At 38.1% G+C, this 21,495-nt stretch overlaps 1 protein-coding gene across 2 annotated transcripts in view; it reads left to right on the top strand.

Annotated features, from left to right (window-relative positions):
• Positions 1-21,495, top strand: part of PAPSS2 (3'-phosphoadenosine 5'-phosphosulfate synthase 2) — a 63,817-nt gene that overhangs the window by 18,378 nt on the left and 23,944 nt on the right. For both annotated transcript variants that reach the window (XM_039871795.1, XM_039871796.1), the window contains exon 2: positions 18,419-18,536. In XM_039871795.1, the coding sequence (XP_039727729.1) occupies positions 18,419-18,536 (118 nt within the window). The remainder of the gene's footprint in view (positions 1-18,418; positions 18,537-21,495) is intronic.

Genomic DNA, 21,495 nt, shown 5'->3' with positions numbered 1-21,495 from the left:
ACCGTTACAGTCAAAATGAATTATTATGTGTAGTCTTGGTCATAGACAAAAATTGTAAATTTTGGAACCACTATAAGAATTCGAAGAGATTCTGAATAAAAGAATGAAATGGGCTAACTCGAGGTTTTCATCAAAGAGTGAAGTTGTGAAAGACTAGTCTTAAAAACAGTTTTATTGAAGTATAATTTGCATATCACAAAATTCACCCAATTTAAATGTATAATTCAAAGATTGCCAGTAAATTTAGAATTGTGCAATCATTACCAAAACCTAATTTTAGAATATTTCCAGCACACCAAAAAGATCCCTTGTGCCCATTTGCAGTCACTCCTATTCCTACCTGTAGTCCCGAGAAACCAGCAGTTTACTTTCAGTCTGTAAATATTTCCTTTTCTGGGTATTTCCTACAAATAGAATCATAAAATATGTGATCTTTTATATATGGCTTTTTTGACTTAGCATAATGTTTTCAAGGTTCATCCCTGTTGAGCAGGTATCAGGACTTCGTTCTTTTTTATAGATGAATAGTATTCCATTGTATGACTATATCGCATTTTATTTAGCCATTCACGAGTTGATGGACATTTAGATTGTTTCTAGTTTGGAGCAGTTATGAAAAATGGAAATGGAGGATTTTGAAGCACAGCTAGGTACTTGGGTAACACAAATAGGCATTGGAAGAAGGGACATGATTCTGGGCCAATCAATCTATGTCATTCTCATGGATAATTTGAGCAATTAAGAAAAGAGAATAGGAAACGGAAATAACTAGAGAAAGACATAGGGAAAGGAGGGCTCCGATATTTACCCATCCAGACCCTCAGGTTGAAGTCAGGACTTATACCTCATAGGATAGTGAAGCTCAGTTATAAGAGTAGCATGAAAGAAGATATTCTTAAAATCATAAGGCATTCTATACAGATGTAAAGTTTACTGTTTCTTGACAAAGTAAGGTTCTAAGGCCTCTCGTGTGGAAATTGGACACTGAATCAAAGGAGTTACCTAGAAGCAGAATCGCCTCCACAGGAGGCAAATTTTTGCCAAACACCAGTGGAACGGGTGCCACCAAAGTAGACCCAAGCCCTTCACCTTTCACTGAGGGCCTTGAAACACTGGGAACCTATTCTTTAGCTATGTGAGGTGATGTGGCTTCATGGAATGAAAGTTGTTTATTTTATTAGACCAGAATAATTATGTTGTAGATGTGAGTGTGAGGGGTTGGAGAGGAATGGAGAGGGTCAGAGCACTTTAAACAGAATTCTTAACATAGTAACTAAATCTCTTTTTTGCAGTAGAATAAACAAGATAGGGGACTTTTCACATTACCAAAAGATGTCTTTCTCAAGGACTTATTTATACAGCATTATGTATATAACATACTTGATAGGGCAAACTGAAGCTGAACTGTTTAAAAAATTAAGATAAAGCAAATCTACTATCATAAGTTTTTTTTCTCATTTTACTGGAAAGGAAACTATGCCAGAAGGTCTAGCCGACGTTGTTAGTAACCCTTTAGTGTTCCTCAAGCTTATTTAACTGATGCCTGCTTTTTCCCCACTAGAAAATGGTATTATATTAAGAGACAAGCTGAAGAACATAGTTTGTGAAATGCTGATACAACCAGATTTCAACATTTATGGTTAGCTCCTTATTTACATTGTATATTAACCTTCATATGAATCAAATTGGTTATTTTAGATGAGAACCTGAATGGCACTTTATTCTCATTCAATAAACTATCAGATTTTTATAGTGCCTCTGATAAAGTGAGTTGGCTCTACTATTACTGATCATAACTAATATGACATCTGGCATAACCCATCGAGCAACTGCATTGCTGCACTCGAATGAATTATTTATAATAAAATCTTATCTTCAACATTTTAATACCAGAGAAAAAATAAAGTGTAATATTGGAAAATGCAAATGACATCTTAGCTTTTTAAATTATATTTTTATCATGTCAATTCAAAGAAATTCAAGTTTACATTTCTATCCAAGTTCAACAAATGTCGCATATTAAGAAATAATGAGAGAGGGAGAGTTGGTGGGGGGGAGAGAGAGAGAGAGAGAGAGAGAAGGAAAAGGAGAAGAGGGGAGAGAGAGGAGGGAGAAAGAAGGGGAGAGGAGAGGAGAGGAGGGGAGGAGGAAGGAGGGAGGGGGAGGAGGGAGGGAGAGGAGGGAAGGGAAAACACAAAAACTAAAACTTCAGCTTTCCTGATCCAGGTTTCCATTTTGATAGTCACGTCTATAAATGTTGTCTGTTTGCTTAAGGTTTGCTATGTTAGCACTTCCTATAGGTCTATAGAAGAGCAAAACATAACCCTCTGCCCCTACCCTAGCCTTGCTGGCACAAATCAACAAAGGGACAGCTTGTGAGGTAGGTACACAGACGCCTGTCGGTACAGCCTTGCCGTTGATTTTTCCAGTTGAACCAAGAAGACCCTTGTTTTTTTTGGCAGGTTTAATAACTAATATTTAAACAAGGCATCTGTATAATGTACACTCTGAGAGGATTTCCTAGGGCTATAAAACTGCCTTAACTCAATGGGAGTTGTTCTCCATTCTTGAGTTGGAGCTTTAAAATTAAGTCCTTAAAAGAGAAAGCACGTATATAATCAATTACACAGAATATTTGGGTTTGAGAAAAGTAATGAAGCGTGGCATTTAAAAGATGTTTGAAAATGAAAGAAAATATTTACTAAAAACAGGCACAAAATGATAAAGAATAGTCTCAGCATCAAGGTCAAACCGTATGCACCAAATGAAGCTATTGCTGACAGCGTAGCTATCAGGAGATATGAGGACACTAAAGCGGGGTGTCTGCAATGCTCTAATTTTAGCATCCTCTACTTAAGTAAGTGGGAGGTATTGGATGTAGTCAGAAGGAGGAGCACAGAGGAAACATGGTCAGATTGAAAGATTTAGAGGTATTGCTGAGACAGTTGACTTTGCCGAGAGTAAAGAAGAGGCCTCTGGAAGCCTCTCCTCTCCATCCAGGGATTGGGGATAAAGGGTAAAGAGGGTTTTAAGCCCCGAGGTGCAGTTTGTGCTTTCCCCATAGATTCTGAAGGCAGAGTAGAGTTTTTCAAATTGTGTAGCTTCTCACATGCAAACTAGACCCAGCACCACATTAGTTCAAAAATGCAGGTCTTGCATGTGGCTGAGGGAATTTGCCTACATTCACCCTGTTTCCGCCACCTGACAAAAACTAAACAGCTCTATGGTGTAAATTGGCATTAGTGTGCAAGGTTGCTGTGTGACTGACCTGCATAATTGTGGTTGGAAATATTTTGTCTCCGGATGGATTCATGAGTTTAAACACATGGTCAGAGAATCAGACTTGTAGCTATTTTAAGCTTCTTCCAGTTAACCAGAGGAAATATCTCACATATACTACATAGTATAAAAAAGGTAGAGAATTGATATGCCTCCTGCACAGCCATTTTGAATCCATTTACAGTCACATTATATCAATACATGCTGGCTTCAAAATGCAGCAAATAAAGAGTTGCACCATGATTTTAGTACATGATCAATGAAGATTGAAATCTGATCATCATTAACCCTGTTTAAAAAAAAAAAATCCTAGTCTTTCCCCTGAGAACCTATCGATTTTACTTCACTAGTTGGTAATTGTTGTAGGAGTCTCCCTCTATCTGCCTCTGTGAAAGCAGCCATGATGTATGTGATCAAATGCAGATGGTGTTGTCATTTCAGTCATACTTCCAAAGGTAAGCCATGTTTCTCAAGCTCTCCTCCCAGGCTACTAAGGCTTTGCATAAGTCCTTAGGGAGCAGCTCACATGTGCTTGTGACAGGTCCAGTTCATGGTGTGACACGTCAAATGCACTGTGCACTAACTCAGGATGTCTGCCTCGTCTTTGAATACTATAGATTATTTGCTTTGCTTGCTTCTGAGTTTTAGATAAATGGAATCATACATTATGTTCTCCTTTCACGTCTGGCCTCTTTCTACACTGTGTAAGATCCATTCTTGTGTGTCGTCGTAATTTGTTCATTCTCATTGCAGTGTACTATTCTTTTGTGTAAAGACACCATGGTTTATTTACCAGACTACTGCTAAATGGCAGTTCAGTGTCTTTCAATATTTATAACAACCCCGTGAGGTAGGTGCTACTACCTTGTCCATTTTGCGGATGGGAAAACTGGGGCTTTGAGCAGCTTTAGAATTTATTTACTTCAGGTTACAGAGGTCACTGTGGTCTCGCCAGGCCCTTAGCCCAGGTAGCCTGACTCAGAACCCCCATTCTTCCCCCTCACTCTATTATGCCTCAATACCTAACTGAGCTCTCTAGTGAAGCAGGTCTCTGATCTGTTTCTGCCTTTCTTTTGTCCTTTTAAAGGATTCGACTGTGGGGGCTGTGGAAGCTGGAGCAGAAGACAAACATGTCTGTCACCAGGCTACATATGTCCTCATCCATTCCCCTAGCTTTGTTCCTAGGTCAGCTTTACTATGCTTAGAGTAAGGGCTTTGCTCGGTGGTCCCATTAGTTCACCTGACATGTCTGAATTGCTGATAAATCTTGTGTAGGCTCAAGCTGCACCTGCACCCATCTCAAAAGCATATTTAAATGCTAAATTGACTCTTGAAAGGAGAATTTAGCACATTATTTTATTTGCGTTATTTGCATAAGTCCTTAGGGAGCAGCTCACATGTGCATTCCTTTGAAAAGAATTTTTAGTATATCTTTGGCTTTAACTAGTTAGGCTCCACTTTTGTCACATAGACTATGAAGAAACTTGAAGACTATTTTAGGTTTGTTGGTTTGTTTGTTTGTTTGTTTGTTTGTTTCCTGTACTGAGGAATTCTTCTTCTTATATTTGAGCCTTCTCTTTTTGTAAGAAAAGAAATATCAACCCACATTTTATGTTTTTTAGAAAAAATGTTCACGAATGCATTTTTCTTCCTGTTGCTTCCCGAAAAACATTCAAGTAGAGGCTACAGATGAACATTAAAAAGAAAGATCTATTTCCTGGGCTTATGTCAGCAGCCCAGGACCAAGAAGTTGCTAGGAGGTCAGTTCTGGGCCTTTCCCTGGATGCAAACGGAGGGACATAAATCAGGCCACCCACTCCCAAATTCCAGTAGGAAATGAGGTGCTCTGCTCCTGCATCTTTCCCTGACCATCTTAGAACAGTGCAGGAGTTTGTGGGGTCTTTGATGTGTGATGACCAGAGAGCATATTAAGGAGGCCTAGGTTTCATTCCTAGAGGCTAGAGATTTCCTACCCAGGAAGGCAAATGATACACTTTGTTTCTTGCTTTGGAAAATATGTAATTTTGACAGTCTTCAAATCCAAATGGAAGATTTTTTTTTTTTAATGACAAAATTGGTGGTACACATATGTACAAGTAAATTTTTTAAAAATTTTTTTCTAAAAGCATTTTAGCAAAGTTGAATGTGCAGCCTCTCCTCTGTATAGCTTCATCCTTTTTTTTTCCAGACACTCCTTTCCCTCGTGGAACCTATGAGGCCTGCCAGCCAGGAGAGTGGCAGTTTTCCAACAAAAACGCTATTTTACTCATTGGTCGATAGAGGGGGAGGGTATAGCTATTTAGGGATGTCTGAGTTTAGTCTCCTTCGATTATGAAATTGCCTTCTCTTCTTCTCAATGTCTTCATATAATTTTGGTGCCACACCGCACACCCTCTGTCCATCTTACAGCCCAATTCTGTATTTCAGCTTGGCCACCCCCTAGCCAATGAACTTGCTCAACGCTAATTTTAAAGTAATGTGTGAAAGCTGCAAGTTCTTAAAATAGGATATTGCCTGAATATTTACCTAAACTTCCAAAAATTATATCTGAAATTTCAGAACTGGTTGTAAAACTTTAGTCTCTTGAAGTAAAACCTACTGTTCTCTTGTAATATAGTTGTTTTTAGCAGCTAATAGTTTGGAACCAAGGCTTTAAGCCATCTTTTCTCCTCTGATTGACATCAGAGAAGAAGGGCATTCCCTTGAAAAGACTTTCTAAAGAGAGAATTTTGTAAATGGAGTATAAAAAAGAATGAGGATCAGAGATTAACATCTTTAGTGTTCGAATGGCTTATGTATATAATAAAAGCAAGACTAGGCCTTATTTTCTGAGAAGTAAAGCCCTACTCGGGTGCCAGATAAAATACTAGATGTCCAGTTAGATTTGAATTTTAGATAAACAACAAATAATTTTCTAGTATAAGTATGACCCAAATATTGCATGGACATAACATATTTTTATTTTGTTGAATCTGGCAACTCTAACAAGGTTTTCAGTATGGTTTCAGACAATTTCAATTAGTTAATATTTTCTGAGTGCTTTCTGCATGATGTTTCATCCCAGACATGACCTCAGGAGCCTCAGAACAGGCCTCGTGTGTATCTCTTTCACTGTTGTACCCACTTCTCCTAGCACAGTCTTTGGCTCTATGAATATTTTTTGAAACAAAGGAAAAAAAGAAGTATAGAATATGATGAATTTATGACACTTATAACCTAGGTGGGAACACAAGCTCACATATATAAAAAGATGATGTGACTAATACTAACTTATTTTGGATTTTAATTGGTTAATTTACTTGCTAGACTAACCCACTTAGGTAAAGCGTCCAAATTCTAAATACAAGAAAAGTTACTCCCACTTTAAAAAGAAGTGATGATTGAATAGGAAGTTGAATGTTATTCTTATCCGAATGTGATGTAATCTTTTTAATTATCTGATTTAAAACTGCTCTGAGTGACCAGCTGTGTGACCTTGGACAAAATACTTCACATCTTTGAACCTAAGTTTTACCATCTATGAAATGGATGTGACGAGATGTGCCATATTCGTCTGTACTTTGTGAGTGAGGCTCGGGCATGGCTTTAGAAACTGTAAGCTTCCATGACAGGTAAGGGATGGACCACTGCAGCTATTTTTGCATATGTTTTAGTCAGCAGACACAACTGTGCATTCTGCACATGGGTGAGAGGACCATGTGCTGTTTGCTCTGTGCTGAGTTAGAAATAGCTGGGCACAAGAAGGTTTTCACAGCTGGAAAATAAAAAAGAATGCCCCCGAGTTTTGAGGGAAATCCTTAGACTTCTTTCTATACTACATGTTGCATGCCAGAGGAAGACTGAACAGAGAGAAGCACAGGACTGTCAATAATTTTAACTATTATCATTTACCTAATTATTATAATTATTTTATTGGTAATGCATATTTTAATTATTATTAATAACAACCATTTTTCTTATTTTAGCTAACAGTTAGTGAGGGCTTAACTACTGTCCAGGCCCTGGGCTATTTTATGTACATTTTTATCATATAATCCTCATAAGAGTTCAGTAATGCAGCAACTGTTATGAAAAATGTTTTACAAATGAAGGAACTAATAGATTAAATAATTTGCTCGATGGCATGCAGCTGGCAGCTGGAAGAACCAGGGTGCACAACCAATCACTCCGGCCGTGGTGCTCATGCCTTAACCCGTATGCCATTCTGCTTCTTCAAGGGAACATACATCCAGTCAAGGGAGGTAGAGTTGGCGGCAAGAGCATCCGTCTTTCTGCACATGATTTTTAGTTAATATGATTGAATTCATCTGACAGTACTAATAGGTACAGCTGCCCCCGAATCTGTACTTTGGCCCAGAGTTTTAAAAAAAATTTAGCATTCTTTTTACCCAGTCCTTCCACTTTGGCCAGGGTTCTTCCAATACTATTTCAGCACCTTGCCCTCTACCTTTGCCTATAATAGCTACTTGAATAACTAATCAGATTTTATGAACTATAATGGGCGTGACCAATCAGTTTGAGTGAAAGTGCTTAACATTCATTCAGTAAATTTTAAATGCCTCCAATATCCCAGGCACATGGATTCCAAGACAAATGCAGGTAGAGCACTCTACAGAGCTCATAATCTGGTGAAGCAGACAGACGTGTCGACAAATAACCAAAATTAACATAAATTCTCTAATATAGTTTAGTGTTCCCTAGATTTGCCTAAGCATTCAAATCACTTGAAATACTTTAAAAACAAAAAAAAAACTACAGTTTCTTCAGCCCTAACCCAGACCGATTGAATCAGAATCTCTTGGGGAGGGTGCCGGGAATCTATATTTTAACAAATATAAAGTCTTACAATTAAGGAAATTAGGGAAATGAGATTATCAGCAGAAACAGGATCCTGTGGGTTCAGAGGAAGAAGCTAAGTCTGTCTTTGGGTGGGAAGATTAGCCAAAGCCTCTCGTGATAATGTGCAAGTCACACCTTTATGAGTGAGTAAGCAGATAAGTAGAGAGGACAGTCCAAATAAGGAGAATGGGTGAAAGCACAGAAGCAAGTTTATTCTGGACAGGTAGATGGGATTTCTACGATGGATTTATGGAATTAAGGCCAAGAAGGGCAGTAGGTAAAGCTAAAAAAGGAGGTCATGGCCACAATGTGAGGTCTATGGGCTTTACAGAACATCAGAGATTTTAAGCAAGAGAATTTTACTGTGTGGCAAGGGAGAGAATGGTCCACTGAGGAGAGAGGCAGTCCAGTTTGAAGGATGTCACAGGGGTTCTCAAGAGCGATTAGCTAAATTACAATAGTGGGATGGTTTGAGGGGTATTTCTTAGCTAAAATTGCCAGGACTTAATGATAGATTGATCTTCTTTTAAATGAGGGTGGGGGCAGTAGGATGACTCCTAGTTTAAATAATGGAGAGAAATATGGGCCATTGCAAGTGGTGAGGAATATTGGAAGGGGCGCGAGGGGTGATGACAAGAAAATGAATTTTGTCTTGATCATGCTGAGTTTCAGTGGCTCTGGGGGACCATATATGCTAGGCATTTAGATATCCAGAGATAGAGATGTGGCAGCCTACAGCATATCGATGAGAGGCAAAGCTTTGGGAACAGAAGAGAGTCATAAGGAGGAAAGTGAAGTGTGCTAGAGACTATGAGACTCCTGGCATCTAAAAGCACTTACCTACAATAATATATTAATCTGTTTGAACCCACTGGTAGGTATAGAAGTCATATTGCAATGGTTTAGAGTCCTCTACTCCTAATAATAATGACAGTGAGTCTCAAGAAAGACATTAATCTGGCTCTTTCACAAATGCCCTTTGCGTTGTTCTTCCTTATAGAGGGAAATGCCTCTCTGGGTCCGCTCTTGATGGTTGAATGGGAGGCAGTGCCTTCTAATCAAGAACAGTAAAATGGTAATAGGAAGGCCAAACAACCACGTGATATATGGTTACTATTTTCATTATATGTAAGAAGACACCAAGGCTCAGTAAAATCAAATAAATTGACTAAGTTGCTAATAAGAGTGTATTCATTTCCAAATAGTAGAGATAATGCTGACAAGTATGAAAAGCATTATTAAACAAAAATATGCCATGATGGCTATAGATTTATGGACTTCGAGAATACAACCATTCTATTTTACATTTATTCTGAGAAGATGAAGCTTGAATCATATAAGTTGCAAATTATACATCAAAAAGCATTCTTTTTATTAATCATGTCAATTCTATACCTTCCCTACTGATTATAGTAACCCTAGGACTCTCTAATATTATATATATTCTTTTCTTAAATAATGTTTTATTTTTCAATTTCAGTTGACAATTTTCAACTTCAGGTGTACAGCATAGTAATTTGCATGTGCCAGCTTGTCGATGTAAAATTTTCAGAATGGTGGTTTCAGGCTATTTCAAGCCGAAGGATTCTTTTAGTTCACAATAATATCCTTTTTAGTTGGCTATTTTGGATTGCTTATGTCATATTTGTGGAGGAAAAAACAGTGGAATAATCCATGTGAGGGTGTGCTCAGAGAGTTAAATGTGGCTCATTTAACTTACTCAAGCAGTGTATTATCTAAGTGTCCAGTTTAATATTTTATTGGACTTGGGTGATGACTTGGATGTCAGCACTAACTGAAATGCATTGGGTCACATTAGCTTAATTGATTCTCAAAAAATATGGGAAACTCACCAGAAACTATAACCACAAATTGTTATACATAGTTCCTTGATACAGATATCAAAGTATATTTTACAAATGCATTTGTGAATGGGAGCTCCGTTTATTTTAATGTTTGGACTGCTTCGGCTGTGTTCTGTAGTAGCATCTCTGAGAAGACTTAGGACACAGCAGGTCTCACTTTAAGAAGACTTCAGTACATAACACAAAGGTGCCTGTAACTGAAGTTGGAAATATGCAATCTTACTGAGTACTGATACTAAAGCATATGTGCTGATGAGAAACAGAGGTTGTTTAAAGACATTCACGTCACTCAGTCAGCCAACAAACTGTTAAACTTCTATTGTTCATTTAGCAAATATTTACCAATCATTTAATGACGTCCACGTGCTCCATATTTTCTAGCTCTTTTTAATCCTTACAACAGTTAGCAAGAATTACAATCCTACATTTTGTAAAATTTAGGGAGGTTAGGTTCTAATGGAGCCAGAATTTGAACTGACTCTAAACTGTCCAGTGTTAAAATCCATATCGTTTCCTCTTAGCTGATCCCTGTCGGGAAATCAAAGCTATATTACTATGGCCCCCACCATGCGGGGTTGACCGTGAAGTCTAAAACATAAGACTTAAGTCTCTAAGTCTGTAAAAACATTAGACATAAGTTTAAAACATCCAGGCAAGTGCCACAGAATCTAATGGCTATAGGACTTTAGGGGAGAAGCATCAGGAAAGCAACTTGAGCCTGTGGGGTTTGTGCTGTTTGAAAAACAGGCAATATGTGGATAGGTGGAGGGTATGAAAAGATTATTCCAGGTAGGATGAGCTGAGTGAGAAAAGGTACAAAGCCAGAACGAGCAAGCTGTGTTTAGGAAATGTTGAGTAGACTTCCTGCTTGGAACAGAACTTTCTGCAGCTGATAGAAAATATGTTTGAAAGAGTCAGTGGAGCCAGCTAATGGACAGCCTTATATGCCAAGCTAAGAATTAGGACTTCATTCTGTGGTTAATAGGGAGCCATCGAAAATTTTGAATATAAAAGTTAAATGATTAAAGAGTGTATTAGAAAATTAATGTGATTGTCATTTGAAAGAGGCAGCGCTAGAACTGGACATCATTAATGAGATTTGAGCCAAGGGGGAGGTAATATGTGATGGATGCTTTATACAACCTTGAGGAGGCCCAGAAGGAACACAGTTCATGGGGGGCTGTGCTCAGGAATAAGGTCCAAAACCCCAGGCCAGGCTAAGGAAAGTGTTTACCCACAGCAGCAGAGGGCAGTGTAGCCAGAAGGAGATGCCAAATTATGGTCAAGAGACAAGCAAAGGTCATAGCTGGAGCAGCAGTTCACAGCATCAGGAGGGGCTGAGGAGAGAAATATGGCTGTTAGTGAAAAATGAGCCAGAAGGACCCAGAACAAGTTCTGTTGGAGAGCATGATACAGTTGAGGCAACTGGTTCTGGACCAAGACTAAAGACTAAATGCCAATCCCCGACCCGGAGGGCACCAAGGAGCAGCAGTGTGCCTATGCTTTGGGAGCTTTAGGAGAGGCTGTGGACCAGGTGTGTCAGGATTCATCTAGTGAATTGTATGTACCAGCTGGAGACTAGAGACTCGTGGGGCTGCAAGCGAGTTCACTCAGAGGCTGTAGTCAAAGGAAAACCAGGCAGACTCCTAGGGCATGTGAGCAGAATTAAGACCGAAAGCGCAGAACTCTTACAGTAGGCCCGGACCCCTTATCGGTGGTATCGGTTACCCAGGTCAATCGCAGTCTGAAAATACTAAATGAAAAATTCCAGAAATAAATGATTCATACATTTTCAATTGCACGTGGTTCTGAGTATCATGATGAAATCTCCCGTCGTCCTGTTTCAGATGCACCGAATCTAGAGGGCCTCTAACACCATGTGCAATCCCATGAGGAGAAGGGCTTCTTCATTTTCCTTGGCAAACATCTGAATGATGTGTGCAAACTGTCTGATTTTGCCATCCAGGGTTTTCCAACAATTTGCCTGTTTTTCAGATGCTTTGAAAAAAAATTGAATACTGTAAAATATTTTCATAAGCAAAGCCATCTGGCATTTTTTTAAAAAAAAAAAAAAGATGCCTTAATTATGCCTTCCCTTTGTACTTTTTTGGTTTTCACTTTTTCACAGCGTTCAAATTCTTGTCCATTTGACATCAGTCTGTGGTTTATTTCATAATGATGGCTTCTAAAAGGCAAAACTTAGTTGTGGGTATGTTTTCCCCTTAAATTGTTTTCTTATTCACAGATTTAGCCTATTCAATAAATTCTTCTGTGGTAGGAATTGGTAAAAATGATCATTTTTGGTCTTAAAGAAAATTTTACATTCATCTTAAAACTTTTTTCATGAAATCACACTTTTAAATTATAAATTCCATATTTGGGCCATTTCTGTATTGTCCAATAACTGCTTTTTGACAAATGATTTCATTCGCTCTTATCAGGAATTTGCCTCAATTTTCACAACTAGGGTTTTGTCACTGGCTACTTGATATGGTTATTTGGTTATATGGTTATTTCCCTTACAACACAAAGTATAATCCTATGAAGCTGGTGATTTTTACTGAGGATACCTTACAATATTTTCCTCAAAGTAAACTCCTTCTTAAAACATATTATCAGTTTTGAATTTAGTGACAGTTTTTCAGTTAAAACTTCCTTATCTACCAATAACTACAGGATTGGAGTTGAACCTTAAATGTCCAGTGGGTAGTGATTGCATCAAGTTGAGTATGGTGGTCTTCCTGCTGTTCAGCAGTTTACAGATTTTACAACCATCATAATCAAGTGGCATGGACTGTACTTTAAAGCAGCGGTCCTCAACCCTTTTGGCACCAGCGACCAGTGCTCCTATGAGAATCTAATGCCTGACGATCTGAGGTGGCGCTGGGGCGGTGATGCTAGCACTGGGGACCGGCTGCAAGTTCAGATGAAGCTTCACTCATTCATCCCCATCTCCCCCCTTACCTCCTGCTCTGTGGCCTGGTTTTCCGCAGGAGTGTACTGTACTTCATTATGGACTTTGAGAGATTAGTTTTCTCAAAGATTTATTCTCAAGATAGCAGGTTTAATGGTTTTTTAATTTGCTGATTTCATTTGGTTATTTTTCTGTTGGTTGTACTGTACCTTGTGGCTTGCTTATATCCGCACATATCTGTTACTCTTTGAGCATCGAACCATTTGGCTTCACCATCTTCTGGTTGACAAATTCTTTATTTAAAATATATACTTATTTCTAAGTTTAATATAGAAAAATCAGAATATAGAAACAAGAAAAATAATTATCTAGAATTACCTAAGTCAAGATGATTACTATTAGCATTTTGTCCTTTATTTTCCAAAATTTTTTTGTAGCCTTATACATATAAATATATATATTTTTAAAATGGAATTAACATTAATTCACTCTGTAACCTGTTTTCTCATTTGGGTATATATCATGATATATTTTTATGTCAATAAATATAGATGTACATATTTATCATATGGTTGTGCCATAATCTATTTAATTGATGGACATTTTGATTGTTTTTGATTTCACTATCATAAATAATATTACTATGACCATCTTCGGGTAATGATTCCTTTTGCTGTATTACAATGTTGAAGTTCTTTGAAATGAGTGAGACTAGCAGGGAAAATCATAGTGAGGCATTACACGTTCTCAACAAAACTTGAATAATTTTATTTCCATGGAAGAATGTGTTTTAGAATAAACTAAAATTGAAAAAAAATTTAAAAGAAGATTTTATCTGTAAAATTTTAAAACATATTACAGAACAACTATCACAGCCATAGGTATCCACACTAAAAATAAAAAGCTTCAGTAGAAATACATAAGAAAACATAAATTATAAATACATAAGAATTCTAGAAATAGGTTCACACTATTAAAAGATTTTTAAAGTAATAAGGAAATGAATTACAACATTTATTGAGATCACTGGATATAATTATGGAAAATAAATAAAATTGATCCATATAATCCTATGACACATTTTAAAAATGTCAGAAGTATCACAAAATTAATACAGTTTCATATAAAAATAGATAGAAGCCTGAAGAGTATATTTTGCCCAGCTATAATGAATAATCAAATAGGGAGACATTAAAGACAATAAGAATCTTTTTATGTATTCTTAAAATGCCTTTTAATATGATTATATAATATTTTATGTGATATAAAATAAAGTACATATCAAAAGAAAAGCAAGTGAATAGGTATATTATAATTAATAAAAACTTTACTATAAAAAAATAGGGAAAAAGAACCAAAATATATTTTTAAAAATAGATATGGTCATTGTCCAGAATGTAGTTAATTAATAGCAAGAGAGACCAAACACGCAAATGTCATAAGTAACTTATTACATGGAAACAAACATATTTTTACTAGTAACTAAATAAGCACAAAGTAATCTAGAGGGAAGAATAATAAAATTACAAATGCAATAAATTCCTTGGAATATTTAGAAAAAGGTATATTGTGGTAGCCTGGTAACTTGGCTCTGTCTTTCAGAAGATGAACTGGTGATACTTAATGAGACCTTTGAAATAGTTTGTAACTTTTCATACTCAATCATTTCACTTTGGTTTATACACTCCAAGGAAGTACTCTGAAAGGAAAGAAATAAAGATAGGTAATTAAAAAACATTTTAAGCTACTCATGTTAAGTAATGAAAATGGAGAATGATTTTTTAAATTGTTTACATTTTTGTGTAGTATCAAAAACCTTAATTAATACACATGATCTCATTTAGTCCATATGAGGAAGCTATGACACAGAGGTCTCACAGCTGGAACCAGAAACTGGATGTTATGCCCGGGCAGGAGTAACACCTGCATTTACGTCAGGAAGCCTGCCTCCATGTCCTGCATCTTCCAGGCGTGGGACGTCAGCCAGTAGTTTTTAGATCTGTAAATGTGTCACAGTGCCCAGCTTCCTTAGCACGCACATTTTGAGCAATAAGCAAGATAATGCATGTGAACGTGGAGCTTCTGCTCTGAGCCTGAGAGAGCATTTACTGAAGTTGCTGCTTTCTGAAAGCGAATCTTTAAATGAATCTTCAAATTGCACATCAAGGCCAAGAAAGCTTGGAAATTAGCAAGAGAGCAATGAACCTATAGCCCAACAGCAGTGAGAGCCCAGTTTGAAGGGTCAGAGTGGAGTCATAATTAGGGAAATAAAGTGGATTTGTTTGCACTGCATAGGAAGCAGGAAAGTGTAGAGGAAATTCAAATCCATTTGTTCATTTTTTATTGAAGAGATTACAAACACATCAAAAAAAACCTTTGAGTCTTGGGAAACTCATTACTGGCACACAGTTTCCAGCTTCCTTATTCCTCCAGTGTCCTCCCTTTCATAATAGTATTCACTGTGACACATGCTCAGATTTGGCCCTGGTGATGCCCCACCCAATCATGAGATCATCTGAAGTCCTTTCTCTATGTCGCCTCTTCTAGTCATGCAAAATCAAGGCTGAAGCTCTCTGCCATGACCTAGCCTGCTCCACCCTGAGTTTCAGAAGCTTCTCTAGCACTCCCCTTTCTGTATCATCAAAGGGTGAAAGGCACACCTGGCAGAGAGATACACTGCAACCCTGGGCTGTGCGCTGAGCTCCTGACTCTAAGAGTTCATGGGCTAACCGAGAGGAAAGGCCATTCTCAAGCTGGTAACTAAGGGCTTATGACTGAGACAGGCAGCAGGAAAGCAGTAAGTTTGGGGCAGAATGAAGAGGCTTCAAACTGGTGCACCTCAGATTGGCATACATACTGACTGGGCTTTGGGTCAAAGATAATGATAATTAGAAGAGCAACAACAACGACAATGCGTGTGTGTGTGTGTGTGTGTGTGTGTGTGTGTGACTTCACTCCATATAAAGTGCTGTCCTGTCCATCATCTGATTTGATCATGAGCCCCACTTTCCTAGACTTGCCTTAGAGTAGGCCCAAATTCCTAGAACATGTCTAAATTTGAGTGATTTTACTATAATTTCTCTAGAAATTAAATGCTACTTGGGTCTTATCAGATTCAAGATTTTCCCTTGTGTCATATATTTTCTTTGATACTTTACATAGAAAATCATTTTATCTAATCCTTACAGCAACCCTGTGAGGAAACCATTCTTAGCCCCATTTTACAGAGCCAGAAATGGAGAGTCAGCAATGTTAATAATATGTCCAGGGTCAAAGTGCAAGTAGGCTGCAAAGTAGATTTCAAACTCAGATTTGCTTGACTGTAAAACTGATAATCACCCTACTCCTGTGCATGCTGAAGGCAGTTTTTCTGGGTCAGTGAGCTGGAAGAAGGTAGGGATTTTTGCAAAATTTCTCTTAGAGACCTGGAATAGAAGTATGTCACCAACTTCGTGGTTTCCAGGCCACTTCCTGCTAAGTGACATGTTAGACGAGATACCAGGGTGTCTGTGTGCTCTGTTTCTACACACAGAGAGACAAACTTTTTTTTTTAACGTGTTTTGTTTTTCATAGAGACAACCTTTTTCTAACAGCCACTTTTCTCCCTAAAGCTTAGAATACCATATGTTCTTTAGAAGGGAGAAAAGGAAAAGAAGTTTTCAGCTACTTGATCCCTTTGCAGTTCAAATACCATTCAAAACATCTGCTTCTATTTTATTTGTTTGCCTTTTGGAGAAAATCAAGGGTAAATATGAGATAAATAAACAAAATATCATCCTAAATCAGAAAAGCCCAGTACCGGGGCACCTGAAAAAATTTGTTTGCTGGAGTGATAGAAAATCTATAAACACCCATGATTAAGATTCAGTTAATAAAACCCAAAAGTTCAAAGGTTAACTATTAAATACTTTTAGACTAGTTCCTTCTGGTGGTTTCTGAACTATTTTTGAAAACCAAGCCATTGTTGGAGAGGCAATTAACTATATCCCGACCTGTTCCAAGTCTCAGGTTCTTACCAGGTTTGCCTGATGGATGATCAGAGCCTCTAGCTTTGGAGGTTTCAGATAACTTAACCTAGCTGATCCCAGCTTTCGACATCTTCCTCTTGGTTCCCTCTGACACTGCCCATTCCCTGCTTGACTGGCCCCTTTCCTGGGCTCTGTGCCTCACTGGCACGCCTACCCTCACTGATGTGTACTGCCTCTCTGACCGTCCAAGGGCCAGCAGGGGGCTCCTTCCCCTTGGTCTCGAAGCCATTTTCCTGGTCCTAATCCACCTGGCTCCAGCCTTTTCTGTTAGGAGCATACACTGAAAAATCATTATCAGCATTCACATTTGTAGAGAACTTTGCCATTTACAGAGCATATTCACATCTGTTCTCTTATAAGCCTCCAAATAGTCCTACCCGTATCCTCCTGTATTCCCCACCCCTGCAAAGGAGGAGGCATACAAGGTGATTTAATTTGCTCCAGAATATAGAAGTTGCCCAGTATTTACTAAGATTCTCTGGGTCTTGCTCAAAGAATATTGGGGCTTTCTTAGCTCTGGTGGATGTAAGTGTATGGTGTTTAAGAGGCTCCATCGATTTTTATAGTTCAACAACTTGGATTACAACTGTTGTTAGAAATTCAGTTACCACACCAAAAACATATATGAGTAGTTCCCAACCTTTTCATTTAAGCACCGTTATGGGTTTCCTCTGCCCCACCTGCCTTGGATCACATGTCATTTAAAAAGAGTCCACCCCAAACTGTATTTATTGGCTCATTTTACCTTTTTTAATTCATCAGACATGTACCTTCCAGAGTTTAGGATCAGATCATCTGTGTCATCACTTGGCTGATTTTATTACAGCCGAACTAAAGACATTTGGGATTTGAATTAACCCCAAGACTAATAGCCGGTACATTTTCATTTCTGCAGGGCTTTTTTTTTTAAAGATTAAAAACTTCACCTACTGGCCCTGGGGAAAGAGAAAGCAGAATTTAATGCCTGTGAAAAAGTTGCCCTATGCACTTCTGCTCGGGAACTAAACTCTTAAGTCCCTGATGTCTGGGTGGGAGTGAGCGGGGTATTACAGACTTCAGTGCTTTATGATCTGGACCTCTCCCTGGCTCTGTAGAGAGGGGAGCTCAACCAGCCTCAGTGGCTTTTGCTTTTCGTTTCTTCAGTGGCTTGAGTATCTGGGTCATTTTCAGTTCATGCCCATAGGACTTGGGGAGAACATGTATTTACAGAAACAAAGACATTCCCCTAACCATTACCTAAAGGTGCACATTTTAAAATGTCATGGAACTAGAACTTTTACGTTACATCAATAATTGCCTCGTTCAAATTATACTTTCAAAGAGTCACGATGGGTCTTCTAAAGGCTGTGTATCTAAATTGTAGAATTACTTAATGTTACTCTGTATGTCAATTATAAAAGAGGAGTTTCAGTTAGGAAAGACTATGCAGGTAATCTATTATTTTGTTATATCTATTATCTTATTAAATATTGTGCTTGGTCTTGTTTTTGTAGGAGAACCAGCAGAAATCCACCAACGTCGTCTATCAGGCCCACCATGTGAGCAGAAATAAGAGAGGGCAAGTAGTTGGAACACGGGGCGGATTCCGAGGGTGTACAGTGTGGCTGACAGGTACGTTATATTGGGAGATATATATTTTTTTCATTGAAAATTGATGCGCAACACAATTTTAAAGAAATTAGTGTAACATATTACACATATTACATGTTTAGTTTAACACTAGAAAGAAGCTGAGAGCTGCCTGGGTGTTAGTCCTAACTCTTTTGCCATCAGTGAGAAGTAGGACTTTGATCAAGTCATGGAACATCTCTAGTTCTCACTTTTCTCCTCTTTGGAAGGAAAAGATGGGACAGGTTGATGATGACATTTCCTTTCAGCTCTAAGAAATTTCGTAATTCTCAATTTTGTGCCAAAACATATTTAATGGCAGTTATGAATGGGGCTTTCCTAATTTGACATCAAGCATTTGGCTGTCCATAAAGTTTTGGATGCTTAGAGATATTCTTTATTGTTTTCTGATGTTTTAACATTCCGGAAGACTATTTCACTTAGTATAAAAAAAAAAAAACTGTGCAAGAAGGAAAACTAGTGATTTCCTTCTATTCTTTTCAGCTGAGGATTGCCCGTTGTGTATAGAAATAACTCACTCCCACTGTAGTAACCAAATCTCTTTTTTCTTGTGTTTTTATAGCCACAGAATGAATGTCAAAGCTAAGGGTTAGTGATAGATTTGAAATTAGTTCTGGGCTGTTACCTTATACTCTGAGTACAAGGTAGCGGAAGTTGATTCCTGGGACTATAAGTCTAACATAGCCTAGACTCACAAGGAAAACCAAGTTCATCTTATAGACATAATATTTCATATAGAGGTGAGCCCACATGCAAAGATATGTTTATCCATATTATAAAATCAACTTATGTTTTACTATCTGTCCACAAATGCTAATTCATTCTTACCTGAAGATAACTCTAAAAGAATATGGCAGGCAGGGACCTGCCTTGCATCTTTTTGTGGAATTCTGAGTCTAAATTAGCCTCATTCTTCTTTTTTGAGTTTTTTTCCTTAGGGCCTGTGACATTTGCCTTTGATTTTCTGGTTTCATTCATCTCTTGTACAACAACTTTTTCCAGCTTCCAGGGTGACGATAGGCAGTGGGCAAGGAAGGAGCCTGCTGTCTTCCAAAAGGCAGTATTCACCTGTCATGATTCCTGAAATGTTTCCTCCAGCTTCCTGAGAGACATGATGGGCAGTAGTTAAACACAGCTGTGTTCCAAATGTTTCTCTTTTGTTATGTGATTGTCTTCATGAGATGTTTGCCTTCATGTACTTGCCCAGCTTTTGAATTGGGACATACAGAGTCCATTTTTTCTAATGTGGAACACCCTTAAAAAATGAAAAAGAGCTGATAGAAGAGGTTAAAAAAAACTAAAGAGTGTACTTCCTCTGTCTTTTCTTACTCTTGGAAAAAATTGTCTTTTCCTACTTTATTTTATATTCTCCTAGTATAGTGGTAGGATATTGACCAGGCCAGCCAGAAGAAACCAAAAACTTCTAATCCAGAGACTTTGATTCGAGTCCCAGTTCCACCTACATTAACTATGGGACTTTGGACAAGCCAATTAACCTCTCTAAGGAATAAACAGTACCTGCCTCATAGAGATGTAGGCAGAACTAAATGAAATAAAGTAGATATGCACCTAGCCAGTGCCTAGTCCATGGTATAGCTCTTGATAAGTGTAATTAGTGTTGCTCCAGTGTCCTAGTTCTGTGATTTAGTTCTTGGTTTCCTGACAGCTGAATCAAAATCAAAAGAAATTTCTATTCTTTCTCTCATTTTCTGATGGGAGAGAACATAGCAGAGACTCAGGAGTCCTGTTTCTCCTACCCTGCAACCAGACAGGAATGCTGATGGACAATGAATTACATGATAGACAAAGTTACATAAAAGACATTGTCTTCAACAGCAATTTACTGTATTGCCAACACATTCTTCATGCAGCCATTTCTTCTAATGATCCCATGCCAAGGGCACGACTTTAAAATATGGAAAATATTTGTTTACTTTTTATATACCACCTTTTCTTTCCAAGCCTCCTTTCCTCTTTTGGCTTACTTTTTCTGGCTTTTCGCTTACTTCTTCTGTCTTTTTCCTCTTTCTGCCTGCTGTCTTCTCTGTAGTAACCTCTCGACCTTCTTGTATTTCCTCCTAATTTTTCCTCTCCCATGCCCGGGTGCTGTCTGACAGTGGTTAGGCACAATGGACTATTCTTCAGGTTCACAGACCTTTAGGACAACTGAATTTTTAGAGTGCTACTTTTCCAGGGTAGTTCAGATTTTGAACTCTAAAGTAATTTCGATAAGTTGCATTTCTGTCCCTTTCTCCTTATGTTCTCCCTCACATAGAAATTATAAAGTGTGTTCCCAATCATTGTGCTTTGAAACCATGGTAAAAGGCACATAGTACCTCCGTTCTCATGGAAAGCCTTCAAACATCTAAGGGTGTATGGCAGCTCTAAACACATCCACAACCTAGCTCAGGATGCTTCTCTGTCTGCAGGCTTTGAGAGTCATTTTGGAAAAAGCTTGAAAACAAAAGGACAGTCTATGACTCTGTTCACAGATGATTATTTAGTGGCACCCACAAGGGAGGTTGGCCTCCCAGCCTCCAAGAGCTGGCTGTCCCCTCCACTATTGCTGATTGCTGTCACAAGGGAATATGAGAACAGTCACCAAATCCTTTGTTGTTGTTTTTTTAAGAGAAGCCTAAATCTGGATTTGTATGTGCAACTTTCTAATCTTTAAAACATTCTTCAGGCAACACAGAACACACCAAAGACCATACGTCGACCTGCAAGGTCTCCCCATTTATGAACCTCTCTTGCTTTGAAAGGCTATAGGGACAAATAAATTTGTCAAGATTTGAAAGAAATACAAGTACTTGACTTGTAGTAAACTATGCTTTTCCTAGATTTTAAGGGTTTTGATTTGAAATCAATCAGATTATTGTAATAAGAGTTTATTTACACTTAAATTAGGTAAAAATTAGGATCAGGTCGCAATTAGAATCAG

This window comes from Pteropus medius, unplaced genomic scaffold (assembly GCF_902729225.1).
Source record: "Pteropus medius unplaced genomic scaffold, Ma_sr-lr_union100, whole genome shotgun sequence".
NCBI classification, from domain to species: domain Eukaryota; kingdom Metazoa; phylum Chordata; class Mammalia; order Chiroptera; family Pteropodidae; genus Pteropus; species Pteropus medius.
The sequence above is the reverse complement of the archived record's forward strand: the minus strand, read 5'-3'. Positions and strand labels throughout refer to the sequence as shown.